This window comes from Kryptolebias marmoratus, linkage group LG2, assembly GCF_001649575.2.
Source record: "Kryptolebias marmoratus isolate JLee-2015 linkage group LG2, ASM164957v2, whole genome shotgun sequence".
NCBI lineage: Eukaryota > Metazoa > Chordata > Actinopteri > Cyprinodontiformes > Rivulidae > Kryptolebias > Kryptolebias marmoratus.
Genome location: NC_051431.1, coordinates 9,734,213 through 9,751,898, shown reverse-complemented (window position 1 = coordinate 9,751,898; position 17,686 = coordinate 9,734,213). Strand labels below are relative to the sequence as shown.

At 37.5% G+C, this 17,686-nt stretch overlaps 1 protein-coding gene across 5 annotated transcripts in view; it reads right to left on the bottom strand.

The window, feature by feature from the left end:
• The window catches only part of plch1 (phospholipase C, eta 1), a 73,300-nt gene that overhangs the window by 29,090 nt on the left and 26,524 nt on the right, over positions 1 to 17,686 (bottom strand). For all 5 annotated transcript variants that reach the window (XM_017437215.3, XM_037974364.1, XM_037974369.1 and 2 more), the window contains 5 exons: positions 10,027 to 10,173; positions 5,657 to 5,900; positions 5,243 to 5,372; positions 1,679 to 1,849; positions 1,431 to 1,524 (listed from right to left, as the gene is read on the bottom strand). In XM_017437215.3, the coding sequence (XP_017292704.1) occupies positions 1,431 to 1,524; positions 1,679 to 1,849; positions 5,243 to 5,372; positions 5,657 to 5,900; positions 10,027 to 10,173 (786 nt within the window). The remainder of the gene's footprint in view (positions 1 to 1,430; positions 1,525 to 1,678; positions 1,850 to 5,242; positions 5,373 to 5,656; positions 5,901 to 10,026; positions 10,174 to 17,686) is intronic.

Below are 17,686 nucleotides of genomic sequence, written 5' to 3'. Positions count from 1 at the left end.
TGTGTCGCTTTCTCATTTTCTTTTTTCCACCTCTCTCGTCTTGATTAACTAATTTTCTCGCTGCAGGTACTCTCCCACTCCTCCCTCTCCTCCTTAGGGTCACCCTTCTGCCACATGTGCTAAATACTAATTATGACACGAGGACATTTCTATTTAATTGTCCACCATTTGATTCAAGGGGTTAAGATTCTTATTATGAGACGTGGGGCTCACAGTAAATAACAAAAACGAGGTCGTTGGGTCGTTCATATTATTCATTATTAATATTCTTGTTTATTATTTCATAGGAAATGTGTGTCACAATGCATCTATAAATTTTATGAAATCACTGAAGCTTTGGTTTGATTCTGCTTTGATGTTTAAGGTCACAAAAAGTGAGTGTGTTTGACTTTCTGGTGGAAGAGGTTTGCTGTCACAGTGTGTGTTTATTTTTTAATAAACACACACACACACTTTTTTAAGTGCTTTAGAAACAGTAGGTCTGGTTTTCTTTTACATTTTGTGTTACATAAGTTTGATATTTTGGTTATTTTGATATGTTATTTGGTTTTTGTTCTTGCACAGTCGTTACTATTACATGTCCTCCATAGTCCCTCGTTCCAGCTCCTTACACACCACCTGCTTCCATTAGTAATCAGCACACTTGTCACTCACTAATCCCTGTATTTATACTCCTTGGTTTTTCAGATCGTCTGCTTACCCATATTATCTTTCTTGTTCCTGTTTGCCTTATTCTTGTTCTTTAAAATCCCGCTGAAATCCTGATCTTGCTTCCTCCACGCCTGCATTTGGGTCTTGTTTGAGCCACCGCTTTTTGACATTTGCATTTTGAGAATTACTTCGTAAAGCCTAGATTTGTGTCTTTGTCCAGTCCTCCAACCCTCTAGCTGGTTGAAATTGACTCAGCTGGAGGTTTTAAAGAAAGATTTTTTTCTTCTCTGTTGCATGTTGCTGCACACTCAGGATGGGGGGATTTTTAAAATATGAAAAATTTAATACAACTTGTTGGTTCCCTCTGCAAGACAGCGTTTTTTCAAATTGCCATTTTAGAGCACTAATATACTAAATTAAACTGAACTGAATTGGATTATAATTGGATTGAATTTGATGGAACTTTTATGAAGTGGATGGCACTGCATTATGAGTAGAAACATTCGGTGTTGTAATTGGCTGGAAATGAACTTTATTGGAAGTGAACTTAGATGTAAATTGGCCACTTAATTTTTGGAAATACCTGAGAGGGTTTCTGTGGTAAACTGGTGCTTAAAAATAAGCTTTACTACATGAGCATCTACAAATAGTATAAAAATAATTAAAAGAAAATTATACAGTTGTACACTAGTGGTAAATACAAGCAGACAACAGAAAACATGGATGCAATAATTAACAAAAAAAGACAGTGTAAGGGAAAATAAAGATATGAAAGTTACCTTCGATCCCCAGAACCCCTTTTTGTTTATTCTCATCAGACACCTCAAACTTGTCAACTATTTCTGCAACATATTCTGATGTGATATTGGTCATCTAAGGAAAAGGAAAATTAGCACAAAACATGCAACAACTGGTTAAATCTTTTCACGTATTGCAAGCACAAAATAATGCTGGTATTAAAGGTAAAACAGACCCACTTTATGATACATTTATGTCAATTATTTGCAGTGAACTAGAACAACCTCACCTTCTGCTCATTGTGCAAGAAGTTGGCGAGCTCATCTGCTGTCAGGTGGTCCTTCCTGTCACTGTACGCCATCATCAACAGGAACAGGTCCCGTCTGAGAGACATCATCTTGTAGAAGACCGAAAACTCTTCGTACGTCAGCGTGCCCTGCTGATCATCCGTGTCTGCTTCCTGAGAAGGTAGAAAAGTGAAATGTCCTCATGAATGCAGATAAAACTTTTATATTTTGATGGTTTGACCAAATACTTTCAGGACTGCTTCAGTTGCTTGTGATGAAAATCACTCCAGATAGAGTTCTGGGTTTTGTCTTTGTTCTTCCACTCTCTGAACATATTGAGTCCATGAGAACATTTTAAATTGCAGGTAGTTGCTGCTGCAATTCAACAGTTTCAGTGTGTGCCAGAAGCGATGAGGAGTCAGGTGACACTCCTCCGATATGCTGCGTCACGACAAAACCAACTCACCTCCCTGCTCATGAGAAATCAGCAAACATGAAGTCTGCGTCAATTAGTCGACTTTAAAATTACGCTGATTCAGTCTGACTGTCAGGAGCAGCAGCCCAGAGGAGCGACACTCAGCAGCATTAAACAAAAGAACAAAGTTAAAGGCCTAAAGGTCCAGCATTCCTTGAAATATATATATATATTTCCAGCTGCCTTTCGAGCCAGAGTTTTAGACTAAGATCATCTTTTGCTGAGAAATGACAGAGTTGTAGCCATCTTGGTCTTGTAAATGACAAAATTTAGCTCATTTCAGTTATTTGTAAAATTAACTGAGACATACATTTTGGCGTAAAGTTAATTAGCTGTGGTGGCCATCCTAAGATGGGTTTATTCCTGATGTTAATCAGATAATTTCTAAAAGTTTCCCTAAAAACTTTCCAGTGCTTCATTAGACATTTGTTAATCCTAACAGTTAAAGCCAAAGCTTTAAACCAAATTATTGCACAATGTGTAGCACTTATGTCGGGAATGACTGTCAGCTACTACCACACCAAATTTAGCTCAATGTCTGCAAAACTGTCTGAGTTAAAACTATTTTTGTTTGCTAAGGTCATTTACCTGTGGCAGCCATCTTGGCTTGGATTGACACCCAAAGTTAATTTGTTGTAGATGTACATCTAATGATTACTTTCTGGAAGTTTCATTAAAATCCGTTCGGTTCGACATGTCATACAAACAAACACACACTTGCAAAAACATTATTGCCCTTTCACTTTTGGCCGTGGGTCTTAACAACAATACTGAAAACACAACACGGTAAAGATTAAAAACTCCTTAATTATGAGCAAAATTAAGTTTTGCCACCTTGTAGGTCAATAAAATGGTCTAAAATAAAAACATTTGCAGACAGATATGCACAAATTCATTGTTTTCTCTGCATCTTTTCACGTCTTTCTCTTTTTACACAAGCACCATTTTGTACCAACAATCAGACCCAAAGCTTCAATCTGTCCTACCGCTTTTGCTACGTTTCTTTGTTGGTATCCAGAATCTGATATTACCTAAGTCCCACGAGGCCCATTTGACCACGCCAAATCTAATAATACCAACAAACACCTTCATCACATTCCCATAATGTCTTTGTTGGGGGACTGGGGACTACATCACATACAGAACCAGCAGGATAAATCACTCTGATGGACTTGGAGTGCTTGAACAGAAAGCAAACAGATTTTGAAGTATTTTAAGCAATGCAAGCTGTTCAAAAGTGGCAATGGTACCGTCTGCCACGGCTTAAATTAAAGAACATAAAGCAAAAACTTCCTGTTTTCTGATCTGAACCCAAAAAGTGACTTGTTTCAAGTGCAATTTTACATGATCAGGAAGAATAAAAAACCTCTAAATATATACTAAACAAAATAAAGAAAGCGGGGAAAGCAAGGTTTTGGGAGGAAAATTGTTTGGATTTCTTATTAAATTACTTTTATATTAGCCAATGTAAAGGGAAAGAAAAACAGTTTGCACTACCTCTGATCTAAAGATAAAACCTACTGTGGTCAAAGGATTGTCAAAAGACCCAAAGGTCATAAAAAACATATTTCTTTACTTTTGAGATTGAGTGATGGGTCTTCTTAGATGAGATTCTTGTTGTTTCATGGACTTATTGGATGCAGAATTTAGTCAAACTTTAACCAAAAGGTGGAGACAGATTTTTGAATCCTGATGAAGATGAACAGACTTTTCATTGTTTGCTTATTATTTGATAAGAATCCTGTAAATAACAGTTGTTCAGTGTTATCTACTGAATCTATCAGTCCGCCTGATCAGCGCATCTAGTCTATCTAAATGACTAAACTCTCTTTATAAAATTGGAGAGGGAAATTGTGATACACATTCAGTGCCCTTACACCCACAACCACCACGTATATATTTAGACACGACTGTCTCTGCAGCTGACAGCTTATAACTTTACAGATGTCACCTGAAAAAGTCACCTGTCACACCTGCTTCATATTATCCATTAGCAGAAGAATACACGCTCTGCATGCAAAATTACCTCTTTTAGCAGAATGATGGGTGTTTTTATTTTTTCCTCAACACCACCATTCCTTTTTTTTAGATGCCTGTCTTCACTTTCTTGATACAGCGACTAGGATGAAGTTTGGGGTGACGCAGGTTTTTCTTTTTCTGTCCAGAGTCAAGCTTACTGTGTTCTATTATTATCCGCTCTGGACAGACAACAGGTGCCAGAGTCTCAAGTCAAAATAATGAACATTTCAGGCTTTGAGATGCTGAGAATGTACAATACTCAGGAATATGTACAGAATACACCAACAAACGCTTTAAGAAAGTACAGAACTCCTACAGCCCTGAACGTTTTTCACAATTTTAATTTTTGAATTTTGCTCTTGGACCAATTAAAAGCAATGTTTTTGCTCAACTTCTTCTAATTCACCATTTAAAAACTCTTTTCACAGAAAGATTTCTGAACTTGCACACATTTGCCTCAGATTTTTCAGGATAAACACAGTTTGGCAGGCACAATTCAAATCAAATTGGAAACTAAAACATAAACAAAATTAAACTAGCAGTTTTTGAAGAAATGCATATCCCCCTTCATTTTGCATGCCAAAGCTTTAAATGAACAGCCAAAAGAACTTACTTACTTATCTAAAAGGCTGGCCGTTTTGTTTTTGCTAAGATTGATCAGAACGGACAAAAATAAAACCAGACAATGTTCGGGTAAATAAAAAACAGCAGATACAAACGGACGCAGTGGTCTGCAGATTTGTGACATTATTCACTGTGACAACTATTTTAAAATCTTCACAACATCTCTTCTTTCACTAATCGATGTGGTTTTTTTTTCTTTTTTGTAAAAGCACTTTAAGCACTTGAAGCAGGCAAAGAAAAAACAAGCAATGTCACAGTAATGTGACAGCAGAAATGAAAATGTGTGGGGGTTTTTTTTTTTCTTTTTAAAACGGAAAATTATCAGCATTAATTAGTTTTGGTCATTTAGATGTTCAAATTATTTTTTTACTGGCAACTGATTTATACACACAAGATGTGAAAACATGAATGCCTGGGTTTGTGATTTAACACTGAATAAATATCCGACCTGAAACATTTGCTTGACCTTCCTGCGTGGCAGATTAACATTTAACTTGTGGAGAAGTTGGTAAATCTCATCGATGTTCAGCAAGCCATCTCCATTCTTATCGGCTTCCTCGAACGTCTGCTTCATCCACGTCAAACAAACACATTAAGGAAAACCAGGCGTGCTCCAGAAAATCTAACAGCAGAATTTTTTACATTTCTGCAGTTTTGAGGTGTAAGCAATTTACACACTGACAAACACCAAGACTCAAAAACAAAACAGTTCAAGTTAATCAGAACAATCTTGAAATTTATGTTATTTTGATGCATATTTTTAATGTCGTCATACTGAGCAGAATAGATAATCTGAATCAAAATGTTGCCATTGTTATTATTTCTGATCCACCTGTGCCTGCGTTGATTGCTGAAAGGATATTGGTCATGTGTCCGCTGTCGCCTGGCCAGCGAGTCCTCATCACTGATCCCCGCCATCAGGTACCGGAGGCCGGTTATCCAGGTCCTGGCCTCCTCTGCGTTTGACGTCACCAGGTCGAGGGACTCCATGTGGTTTCCGTGATACACCGTGAAACAGCAGGCGTGGTCGAAGCTGCCGTCTGGGTGTCGGTGGAAGATGTCTGATTGACCACCTTCCGTCACCTTGTAGAGCGAATCAATGGTGACTAATGTGGCGAGGAAAGACAGAGAAAAGATCAATAATTAATAAAACAATATCCTAAAAGTAACGTGTGTTTTTTTTTTTATTTCTGTCTCTGCAGACTGAATTACAAGCCTTAATTATGGCACATTCATGAGCCACACTGCTGCACCAGTGATCCATAATTAAGAGAATCACTTCAGACTTTCATTGTTATTTTTCAGAAACATAGCCTTTTTGCTGCAATTTGAACAGCAAAATTGTCCAAAAGCTACAAGTGAAAATGTTTTGTTCTTAGTCCCCGGTCACCTTGTGCAAATGTTTCTAATGGTGCAGCATCATCTGTGGGTCTCAAAAATGTTAATCAGCTTCGGAAACAGACAACATATCACTGTAGCTGAATGCCCTCTGCCATTTTTACCACAGCCACTATAAAAAAAAATACGACATAGAAGAAAAGATTGTAACTGAGCAAGGATGTGTGCTGTTTAATAAGTAAGGGCTTTTTTTAACCAATACATTTGCCATAAAATTAATCAAACATCAAGTACAAATACTACTTCAGCTTTTCAGCAAGAATATTGCCTCTAGTGATCCATACAGCAAATCTGCAAAGGTGGAAGAATTCACAAAACAAAATCTGAAGTTTTAGGACTGAATCAATAACAAATTATCAGAAACAGGAAATAAAATCCAGCGAGATTAATCATCCCTCAATCAATCGTTTGTAGGTCAGGTTTTAAGTTAACAGCTCTTTGAGAATCGCCACGTTGGTCATAAAATACTTATTTCTGTCTGTCAAATTGTATTATCTACTGTGTTGGGTATTTTTTATAGATTCTGCTAAAAAAAATGTGAACAAATTAGGTTTTTGTGGCAGACTGCTGCTATCAAAGTCACGAAAGAATCAATTTTAAAATTTTAGGTTTGATTTGTTTTGTTAAGCTGTATCTTATAAGTTGTCGCAACGCTTGTTCATTAATTGAGTAGGTCTTTTTATGCCTGAATGATTCATGAATTGGAGTTAAGTGGCTTAACAAAGGGGGTAAAACAGCACTTCTCTGAAAATGGTCAGTTAACGAACAGGAAACTGGTAAGAAAAAAGAAAAACTACAGAAAAACTACAGTCACCTACAGAAGAACTACAGTCACCTGCAGAAAAACTACAGAAAAACTGAAAAACTATTGAATTAGAACACTTTAAAATATTAAAATAATGTAAAATATCAAAGAATGAGGGGGGATTTAAGACTTCTGCACAGAACTGTATCTGGTGTCAGTGACTGTAGGAGTGCTGCAGCAGAAAGTTGTACAGAAAAGCTGCACACTGACATGAGGACATAAATTTCAACCAACTCCTAAAATTTGGAGTTAACTTTACTAATAACACCAATAATATCCAGCTGAAGCTTTCAAGCTGCGATCATCATTTCCCACTGAAGTGTCGCGATAAAGAAATGAGCGGAAATATAAAGAAACATGATGAAAAGAAAAACGTTGGGAAACAACTGCAAAGGAAATTACGAGCTCCCTGTTTTCTCTGTCTGTCTCGTGAATCAACACGGAGAAAGCAACTCCTGCGGGTTTCAGGGACTTTCACGGCCTAATGAGATCAGTGTGTAAACTCAACCATCTTAGATTCTGTGTCTTAGCTCGGAACAGCCTGCAGTAAATTTTGTCCCGCTCTGGATTTTACACATATTCTCCGTGTGCTTCTTCACCTCACTGCTTTCATCAGTGGGAAACTTTAATTTGCATTAACCGTTCTAACACCTCGGAAACCCCGTAACGTCTTCTCCTTGCAACAATAAGCCTTTTGTTTCGAGAAATGCCACTACGACTGATGAAAGAATTAATGGGTTTATTCAATGAATTGCCCTCTCACCGCTCAACGAAATATATTTTGTCGTAATCCTTTTGGAAATTATACATTAGCATTTTCCCATTACAGTAATTTACCACATCCTGTTACATAATTTCATCTCTGAAATACTGCTATTGCTGGAAAAAAAAAACAATATGGCAGCTTTGTTTTCATCCTGAACGCACACATCCACAGCATTTTTTTGTGTCCTTTTTTTCCACATCGTGTCAACAGAGACGATCTAAGAGGCTTATCTGGGGTTGACAGTTTACCTGCGCACACACACATTTATTGTCATACACACACAAAATGCAGGCTTCTCTGGGTCGATGCGTGAAACCACCACAATAAAGAAGTGGCAGCGATGCTCTGACAGGGCCATAAAATGTTTAATAATAATCTTCTCAGAGCTGTAGCAGCGTGACAAAGTTATAAAAGGTGACGCTTTTTAATCTTAAAAAAAAGGACGTAGTTGGATGTGAAGCACTATAAAGAAATATGTCCTAAAAATAAAAGTATTATGTAAGCTTAAAGTATGAGTTCAATTCACTTGTAATTCTGAGCTATTTTAGTTGGATTCACCAGAGCTTTGAGTTTTATCCTCCTTTAATTAAGACCAGACAGATGTACCGCAGTGGAAGTTTAACATATCCAGGCTTTTTTTGTGTTAGTTGGATCAATTAAACCTAAATATCCGAGCAGAGACAAGGCAAATCATTTAGTGGTGATCAAAACTCTTTGGTTTTAGCATGTTTTTGCTTTGTTTTTGTGCTTGCTTATGTAAAATTAAAGCTTTTGACACTTTCTTTACTCAAAATACATTAGAAAGAGCCACCCACTTTGGTCGAGAGAAATGAACTGTCATTATGGATAGGTAGGTGTAAAGAACATCTTATTACAGCAAAAAAAATAATACTGATGCAGAAAAAGCATGAAATGCAAACAGAAAACAGGTTATTGTAAATTGAAGTGAGTCTAAAAGCATATTTTAGTGCTTTGCACATTAGAACCCCTACATACTGACAGTTCATGAGTTCATCACATCAGAAGTTGTTGTTTGCATCTCTCCAAGCTGCTCAGAACTAACATATTTAAATTAATATAAATTGTTTGGGTTGTAGCTCTCAGTACAAAATGGTTAATTTAAGAAACAGCCTTATTTTTTGTTAACTACCCCCCATTAAGCATCCTAATGAGCAGTGGCTTGCTTCTGCAGATTTATCATCAAAGGTTTTGGCTCCTTTGATGAACTAATAAATGTTGTCCTTTTTATTTATTTATTTGTTTGTCTGTACAGTCATATTTTTAGAACAGAAAACCTTTTTTTGTTTGTTTTTTGGTAATTTGGTGACTTTAAAAGTTAATTTATTGTCTAGGATGGGCATTAGGAAAACATGCCATCTCATTGGCATTCAGGATGAGATCTTTGTACGAGTGGGTGGGTCGAGGCCCATTAGGTCCATAAACACGCCGTCAGGAAATGCTTATTGGTCTGAAATGATGTAATTATCAAGGACACATCAAAATCACTTTAAGTCTGGGTCAAATCAAAGTAAGATGACTTCAGCTGATTGAATAATAGATTTAGCCTTTTGCTCCATGAGCTGCATAAAACATTCTTGCTGAAAACTCGAGACTTACTGTGTTCTGGGTCATCAACTGAATGGATGTTACATGTCAGTGTGATGTCTGCAGTTTGTGCATGGGCATAGGGTGTTGCTTAGGATTTGATTCTTCAATGTCACTCTTTTAGGTCACTCTTTTTCTGCAGATTTAGCCTTTGAGCTGAGGTTTAACCGGCTGAGTTGAGCTGAAAGTCAGAGATTTCTGTATCAGGAAGGAGGATCTCATTGAGACCGACTGCACCTCAGTGGTAACGGAGGCTGAACTCATCACCTAATCCGAAGCAGTTGAATCATAACTATTTATATCCTTCCTCCAACAAAGATATTAATTGGCAAACCTCCATGTTTTGTACAACAGAACTCTATTATGACTCCTGGAATGGTGACGAAATAAACAAATGAAACTAGCATTCCTTGAAGGAAAGGTTTTTAAACAAATTAAACACAAACATATTTTGTTAATGCTCAAGGTATGTGTTGGGGATAACTTTCAACTACTTCCACACCAAATTTAGCTCAGTTTCGGTGAAATTGACTGAATTATAGCAATTTTTGTGTTTGCTAATGTCGATTGACTGTGGCAGCTATTGTGCTAACAGACACCCACAGACAGGCAATTACATGATCACCCATGGCCATGAAGGCGGCGTGCTCCTACTCACTCTTGGCCTTCTCACTCTTGCGTGAAGGCTTCCAGCGGATGCAGGAGCGATGCTCATCCAGGTAGAAGAGTCTCACCAGTCCTTTGGATCCCGCCTTCACCTTCACCATCTGCGTCCCGGACTGCATCACGCTCATGCATCTCTCCACTATGAATCACAGCACATGCACAAAAAAAAAACAGTTTTACCGAGAGCACTAATCACCAAAGGAGCAGGTGTCCGGCTTTATTTGTGTCTTCTCAGGAAGAAGGGAGGTTAAGTGCCACAGAGTCACACAGTTAGCGAAGCAACCAGCAGCAGCTGACGTGAGTCAGAGTCCAAACTGCAACAGAGATGCTACTGTGGAAACGCACAAGGCCTCTTTTCTGTTTCCCACTGACCTGCCGCTGAGAGAAACTCAGAGGAGGGAGAAGTAGAAATGTCACAAAGGGAGATACTGATCTAATGTGTGTCGCTCTGTTCAAAGTTTCTCAGAGGGCCTGAAAGCTGTGCAGAAAAAATAAAAAAAATCTATCAAACTGAGGCAGGTGGATGACACAATGGAGCTCCACGTTTCTCAGGTGACTGTCCCTAAAATTCCACCATTTTGCTTCAGGTGACTCACTAAGGTGAAACAACCAATTTAAAATTAACTAAAAATCAACAAAGGCACACCGGTGTGATCCAGTTTTCCATGTGAACAGAGTTAACAGAAACAATGAAGATGATGGAAATTATTTTGATGTTTTCATTGTTGTTTTGGAGAGTTTTACCAGGGAGTGGATTTGCATGAAATTATTCATGGGTTGCATAATGGCTCCGTATAATCTTTTAAATAGTGTGGCATTTCTAAATGTCTCTGCCCATCAGCTTCATTGTGACACACCCGCATACAGATGTGCTTCGTATTTTCCTACTCAGCACAGGCAGATGGTGGCTCACCCATGCATTTCACACGTGCAGCATGCGAGGAAAGATGCTGTCAATTCTCGTAGACAAAGATTGAAACAGAAACTCTTGAAATAAGCAGAAAAAGATAAAAAGAACAGAAGGACCGAGACACTTATGAGAGGTGACTTTGTGTTTTGATTGTCTGACTGACTAAGCTCTGCCCAGTGTTAAAAAAGAAACATAAAAGACATAACTTCAGACTCTTTACTTTGTGTGACAGCGACTGGCAGAAGTACAAACAGGGACGACAACAAAAAGACAGTGAGATTTCTGTTCTCATTAGTGAAACTTGTGTATGTATATATGTGTGTGTCTGGATGCATGTAAAAAAGCATGGATTTGGCTGTAGATGAAGCACACACGGCTCACTAACTGCCTGTATGAGCAGCATGCATTAGAGCACACATGTAGTCCATACTTATTTCTCTTTTTTGACATGTGCAAAAGAGCCCAACTTACTTTGATACCTCACTGTTTGCTCAAACTCTAAAGAAATAGTTCAGATGTTTTACAGTGGAGTGCTGTGGAATTGTTATGAACAATTAGTATCTTACCTGTTATAGATAGCTCTATGAGCGACCTCAGTTTGGAGAAAGTGGATTGCAGCCATCTTAAAACAACTCAAATTGCTAATATTTCATATTGGTTAATGAAAACTTTTTTCTAAGTTTTAAGTTTGATTTCAATTTTGAAATACCTTTTTATTTACATATTACCTTTATTTGTTTTTTAGGACTAATACAGTAGCAGCAGAAGGTATGTGTAGCACTTCCATGTAGGTAGGTAGGTAGGTACATTTATTTATATAGCACTTTTCAGCACGAGGCGACTCAAAGTGCGACTCATGTAGCCTGAGGGGCACTTCCAGCTGGAATATCGTATTTCTGCCAGAATCTTTGTGTAAAGCAAATTGTCAAACAGCATTCACATACAATTTTTGACATTTAACTTGTTTTTGGATGGTCATTTTGCCGCAAACACTTTGAATTCAGTGAAACTGCAACAGAAAATTTGCCTGTTTTCTCACAATTTTAAATCGCCGATGGTCTCTAATAGTCACAGGCTTTCCACAAAGCCCCACTTTAAACGATCCGAACTGTCACTTTAACGTCAGTTCAAAGGTCACCGTCAAACAGCAGGAAAACATAAATGCACAGTCACCATGATCCAAAAAAGATGGGATAATAACAGGTGTAATTCATCATGTTTCACTACATTAAAAACAAACAAAAGAAAAATTTAATTTCTACAATCTGAGAAATCCACAGGAACACTTNCAGGGTTGTTTTGTTTTGCTGCCTTCTCTAAAAATGGCTACAGCTAAACTGTGAGCTTCACAGTCTGCTTTGAATTACAGCAAATCTCTAAAGCACACTTCAGTTAGTCTGTTGCTTCTTACCACAAGTGCTGGAGGCAAGTCCTGCGGGTCAAAGAAGAGACTCTCTCACACAAAACCGTGTCCGAGAGGGACAAACAGCTTTAAATCATTCACATGCCCTGAATATTAAAAATGAATTTGACTAGAAAAAGTGAAAATAACCTAAAGCAGCCTGTTTGCTTCTGTGTTTTATCTTTATTTTATGCAGATGCAACCTTAAAATTTCAACCAGATGTTTTATTTTTTTTAGATAAATGTGGTAATTGCGTTTAATTGTTGGCAGTGCGAGTTAAATGTCTGCAACTGTTTGAAGTAATGAAACATGTCTGCAGAGAAGGAACTGATTTCATTTTGTCACTGGAGTTCAGGAGGCAAATAGAAAAATGAAAAATGCCAAAAATCTAAGAGTAGACTGAGTTTCAATACCAAGTCCATTTAACCTGAAGGCCAAGGGAGGGTTAAAACACCACAGTAAGTTGATCCAAATTTGTCTATATTTGTGCATCAACAGTTAATTAAACATGATCACATTATCACACAATCCAAAAAGAAAAAAAATACAAATTAAATATTTGCACGATCACTTCATTAATTGGGAAAATAGTTGAAATTACCTTATCTTGGAGTATAAAACTATGTGAACATTTGATTTTAGAATCAAGCAGAAACATTGACATCTAAAGTCCAAGATTTCCAAAAAGATGTAGCAAACATTTTAAGTCTGGGGAAAAAGGAAATTCTAGATTAATGACTAGAGATGTTATTTTGCACAAAAAATCTAAAGATTTATCATAAAATTAAATGGTTTAGAAATCTTATCAATTAAAAGCCCATCATCCCCCATCATCGCTCTTGCTAGAATAAGATCATCTTATGAAGAAAAATCATATACAAATGAGTTAGAAAATAAAGTTATGTGCGATCTCACATGACATTGCGAGATTTCACACAATCTACAGTATGTCTTGGAAATAACTCTCAAATCCACATCAAATTTTAGCTCAGTGTTTGTAAAACTGGCTGCATTACGCCCGTTTTCCGTTATAGGGTTGAGTAGAAGTTACTCAATGGGGAGAGCTCAATGACAAACTGTAGTTTGCTAAGGTTGGTAAGCTGTGGCAGCCATCTTGAATCAGTTGTACATCCAGTGACTGCTTTCTGGGATATTCATCCATTTACTGTATTTAGACCTCTGACCTGAACATGGATCATCCTGTAAAACTCTGTCCTGCTCGCTTCAGTTTCCAACAAGAAAAGGTGCAAACACATAGCCTATAATTATACAATCTATGTTTTAATCAGAATCTGTCCACTGGCTCCTTAGATATTTTGCTAATATGACAGTCAAATGAACACGTGAGCACATATATACACACTGCCATTTGTGTTATTTTTGCAGTTGCTTTTATATTATTATTATTATTTTTGGGGTAGAGGGCGATAATACAGGATCAAATGTTCTAAAGACCTTGGATATTTGTGAGGGTGCACAAAAGCTCATATTAACAGCTACACATAAACACACAACAATGCATATTCTGATGACAACAGTGATTATCTTCAAAGACAGCTAAAGTCAAACCACTCGTGGCTCTAAAACACATGTTTAAGCACACTTGACAGTGCACACACTCAGCAGTGCGCTTGTCAGCAGCCCCCATGTCCCGAGGATAGGCTTAGCAGCGGCATGAATTTTGTTTGGATATTTGACAAGTTCGTTCAGCAACGGATGCTCACTCCAGGGATATTATTAAACGCAAACAGGCACACGAGCACAAGCATGAGAATGCTGGATTCACCTCTCACAAAATACAGGAAAAACCACGAAGGCGGTAATGGTCCCGCAGTCTGTCACGCACAAAACACGATGCCGGAATCTGGAGTTCATTTTGGTCAAATCACTGAAAATAGAAAAAAGAAAGGGTTTAACAAAGCTTAATAGGCTACAGAGGTCAACTCTTAGAACGGTTCCTAACTAATCTACATGAAGTACAACGGATTACTGTTTCAGAAAGCTGGTATTATGAGTAATATCAAGCTTATGTAACTTTAATTTATGGTGAAGATGGGATGAGCTTTTCAGCTGTAAATATTAATTGTAACAGCAAGCAGTTCCCTAATCAGATATCCACCTGATAAAGAGACATTAGAATCAATTCTGAGTCACATTTCTGTCCATCTGTCAAATTTTGGGCCTTTGTTTACTTTTTTATCTCTAAATTATTCAATTCTTATTTGATGGTTTAGATTAGAGGTCTCCAAGTGGTGGATTAAAATCCAGATCCAGAAACAAATGAAGTCTTATTTGCAAACATGTGACTCATTTTTGGAGAGATGAAAAAAAAAACTACTTTATTACGAGCTGCAAGAGTTAAAACTGTAAAGTGATTCATAAAAGCAAAAACAACAAACTGAAGAATGAATTAACCGCTTCACAGAGCAGCCAAGGTTAAAGAATCAGATTTTTTTTTGTCCATGAGGGTTCATCCTCACAGGAGACTCTTTTTACGTTGTGCCTTTTTGATTTATTGTTTAAAATGAAACATGAATTAGTGAAGCTTTTAAAGCTCAACAGGAGTTCATACATCATCCCTTCAGGAAAGAGGGAGCGACATGCCACGACTGTCTGTTCCACTTTTCGTGTCATTAGCCAAACAAATGTTGTCTTGAGCTCGCAGCTGACGGTGAATACGAAAAGGCTGATTTGTCAGCTTTATTTAATTACTACTAAACACGAATACGTGATATGACAATTTTCCACCAGCAATGTATGAATTACACAACAGAAAGCCCTCAGTAAGTTCATAAATATTAAAAATGTAACTGTTTACATAGTTGTACGACATTCATAACTGTTCATAATTGTATGAACAGTTAATATCTTACCTGCTGTCTGTAAAAAAGTCTCAGTTTGGAGAAATAGAGATTAAGATTGACAAAGTAATGGCTAATCTGAGTGAGAACAAGACCAAAGTGGATTGCTGACATCCTGAAACTGTCAGGTTCTCTGTTTATTTAGTTTTGTTTGGACTTTGCATTTTGGATCCTTGAGTTATGTATTATTATTTTTATTATTATTATTATTATTCCATGGTTTCTTTTGTTAGTACAGTCTCCTGTTTTATCATAGTTCTGTTTATTTTCTCTGTTCTAGTTTTGCTTTATTATTCCCTGTGTGTTCTTAGTGTTAGGTGTTGTCATCTCGTGTTTCCTGTTTCCTTGCTTGTGTGCTCTTCCTCGTCTCCTGTGTCCTCTCTCCCCTCACCTGTGTCTTGTCAGTGATCAGCCCGGGTCCTTTTGTCTCCCTCTTGTATTTAAGCAGTCATTTTCCTTCCCTCTGGGCTGGTCCATCTGTTTTGTTACCCTGTTGTGTCGTCAGGTCCATTTTTGAGTTCCTTGTATTTTGTTGTTTCATCTTTGGATTAAATCTTTGAATTAATCGTCTCACCACCTTGCCGTCCTGCATTTGGGTCCTTCTCCCACGCCTATCATGACAGAAACAGCTCCAGTCCAGAAATGTTTCACAGCAATTAATGTGAGCATTATTTTATAGACATTTTCATTGCTGTCAGTTTTGCATCACATGATTATTTGCATGAATTTCAAAGGTTATTTGTCAAAATGTTGTGAAACTGACAGAGGTATAAACGTCTATGAAACAGTCTTAAAACAGCAGGAATCCAGCTTGGTCCTGGACTAACCATTAGCTTGTCAATCACTCTATTTCTCCAAACTGAGGCCATTTAAGAATGCTACCTACAGCAGGTAAGATATTAACTGTCATAGCCTTTCCACAGAACCCCACTTGAAAGCATCTAAAATATTAAATCAATTCTGCCATTGCAGTGCAATATTTGGCTAGAAAACCGTAGATGCTAGTTTTGCACATAACCACCAACTTTAACAAAACCATAAACAAAAAAAAGCACACCTTGCCATGACACTGGAGCACTCCCATTATGACACATAACCCACCGCAACACAAATAAAATTGTGGCTTCATTGATGGCAGCTTAGAGCCCAAGTTGCTGAAACAATCTCTGAACTCTCCAGTCAACGAATCCAATCCTCAAGGCTCCAACCAAACGAGTCCCAAACGACCCACTGCCACCGAAACACACGAGACCCTTTCGTTGTTTTTGTGATGACAGCTTGACAAGTCAGAACTGTTAAGGAAGCAAAGGCGGATTTATTGCCGTTATTTGTGTGTATCCAGCTTTAGGTTGTCTTTTCATCATAAGCCATTTATCTCAACGTAGGGGCTTAAGATGAACTCTACTGTAGCTGCATATATGTCTTATATAATATGTGTTAAGAGAACTTTCAGAGCTGCAGAAAAAAATGTGAAACTGATGAGGGAGATAGCTGGGGGTGGAAAAAAAGTTACTCAAAAACAGAAAATAGGTCATGTTGCATTATTTATCTCATATGGTCACATCTGAAATCTACAGCTTCATTAACAATGGCGTGTGTAGTTTTTACTTTTCTGAAGAAATAGTGAACGGTTTTTCTCCCAGTAAAAATCCATGACTCATTTGAGACAAGCTTCAAACAACATTCCTCAGACTTAGAAATGAAACTCGGTGTTTTAGGCCCAAACATGATGAGACGGTGCACAGGAAAGTAAAGGCTTATTCTTCAAGTGTTACCCTGAAGTATAAAACATTTAAAGTGTATTGTCTGAAAGCTGGTCTTTTCCACAGAACAACAATCTAAAAGGGAATGCAAAATCTTTTTTTTTTTTCATCCAGCTCAACCGTCTGTACAAAGCAGCTTGTAGAAATACAGCACTGGCATGTAAAAGTAAAACCCTCCTGTTTTTGTCTCGATTCCTTTTCTGGATTGTCCAATTCACTCTCTATCAGCATTTTAGGCACTGCAAGTACAATAGTTAAACACAAATGTAGTTTCTGCAAAAAGAAATGTAATTATTCAACAACTTATTTGATAAATGTGTTCTTTTTTTCTATTCTAACAAACATAAATTGTTTCAGTATCTTAGAGTGACTTCAAACTTGAGAACCTAAATTCTATTAACTTAACTTCATGAGTAAACTTCAACAGTAATCTTCAAGGTATAGTTCAAATGTTTTAAAGTGGAGTGGTCATAAATAAGTAGGAGCCTGGAAAATGGCAAATGAAACTAAAGTCTTACTTAGCTTGAATGACAATCAGTGTTTTGATTAGTTCAAGGCCACGGTGTTCCAGAGAGTCTTTGGTTGACGTCAGAATGCCTTTCAGTGTGATGCTTATTTGCAAAGACAATATTATTGGGTGTAACTGTTTGTCTTGTTGCCGCCACATGGATAACAGGGAAATACAGTATTACTGGTGCAATTTTCAGAGAACAAT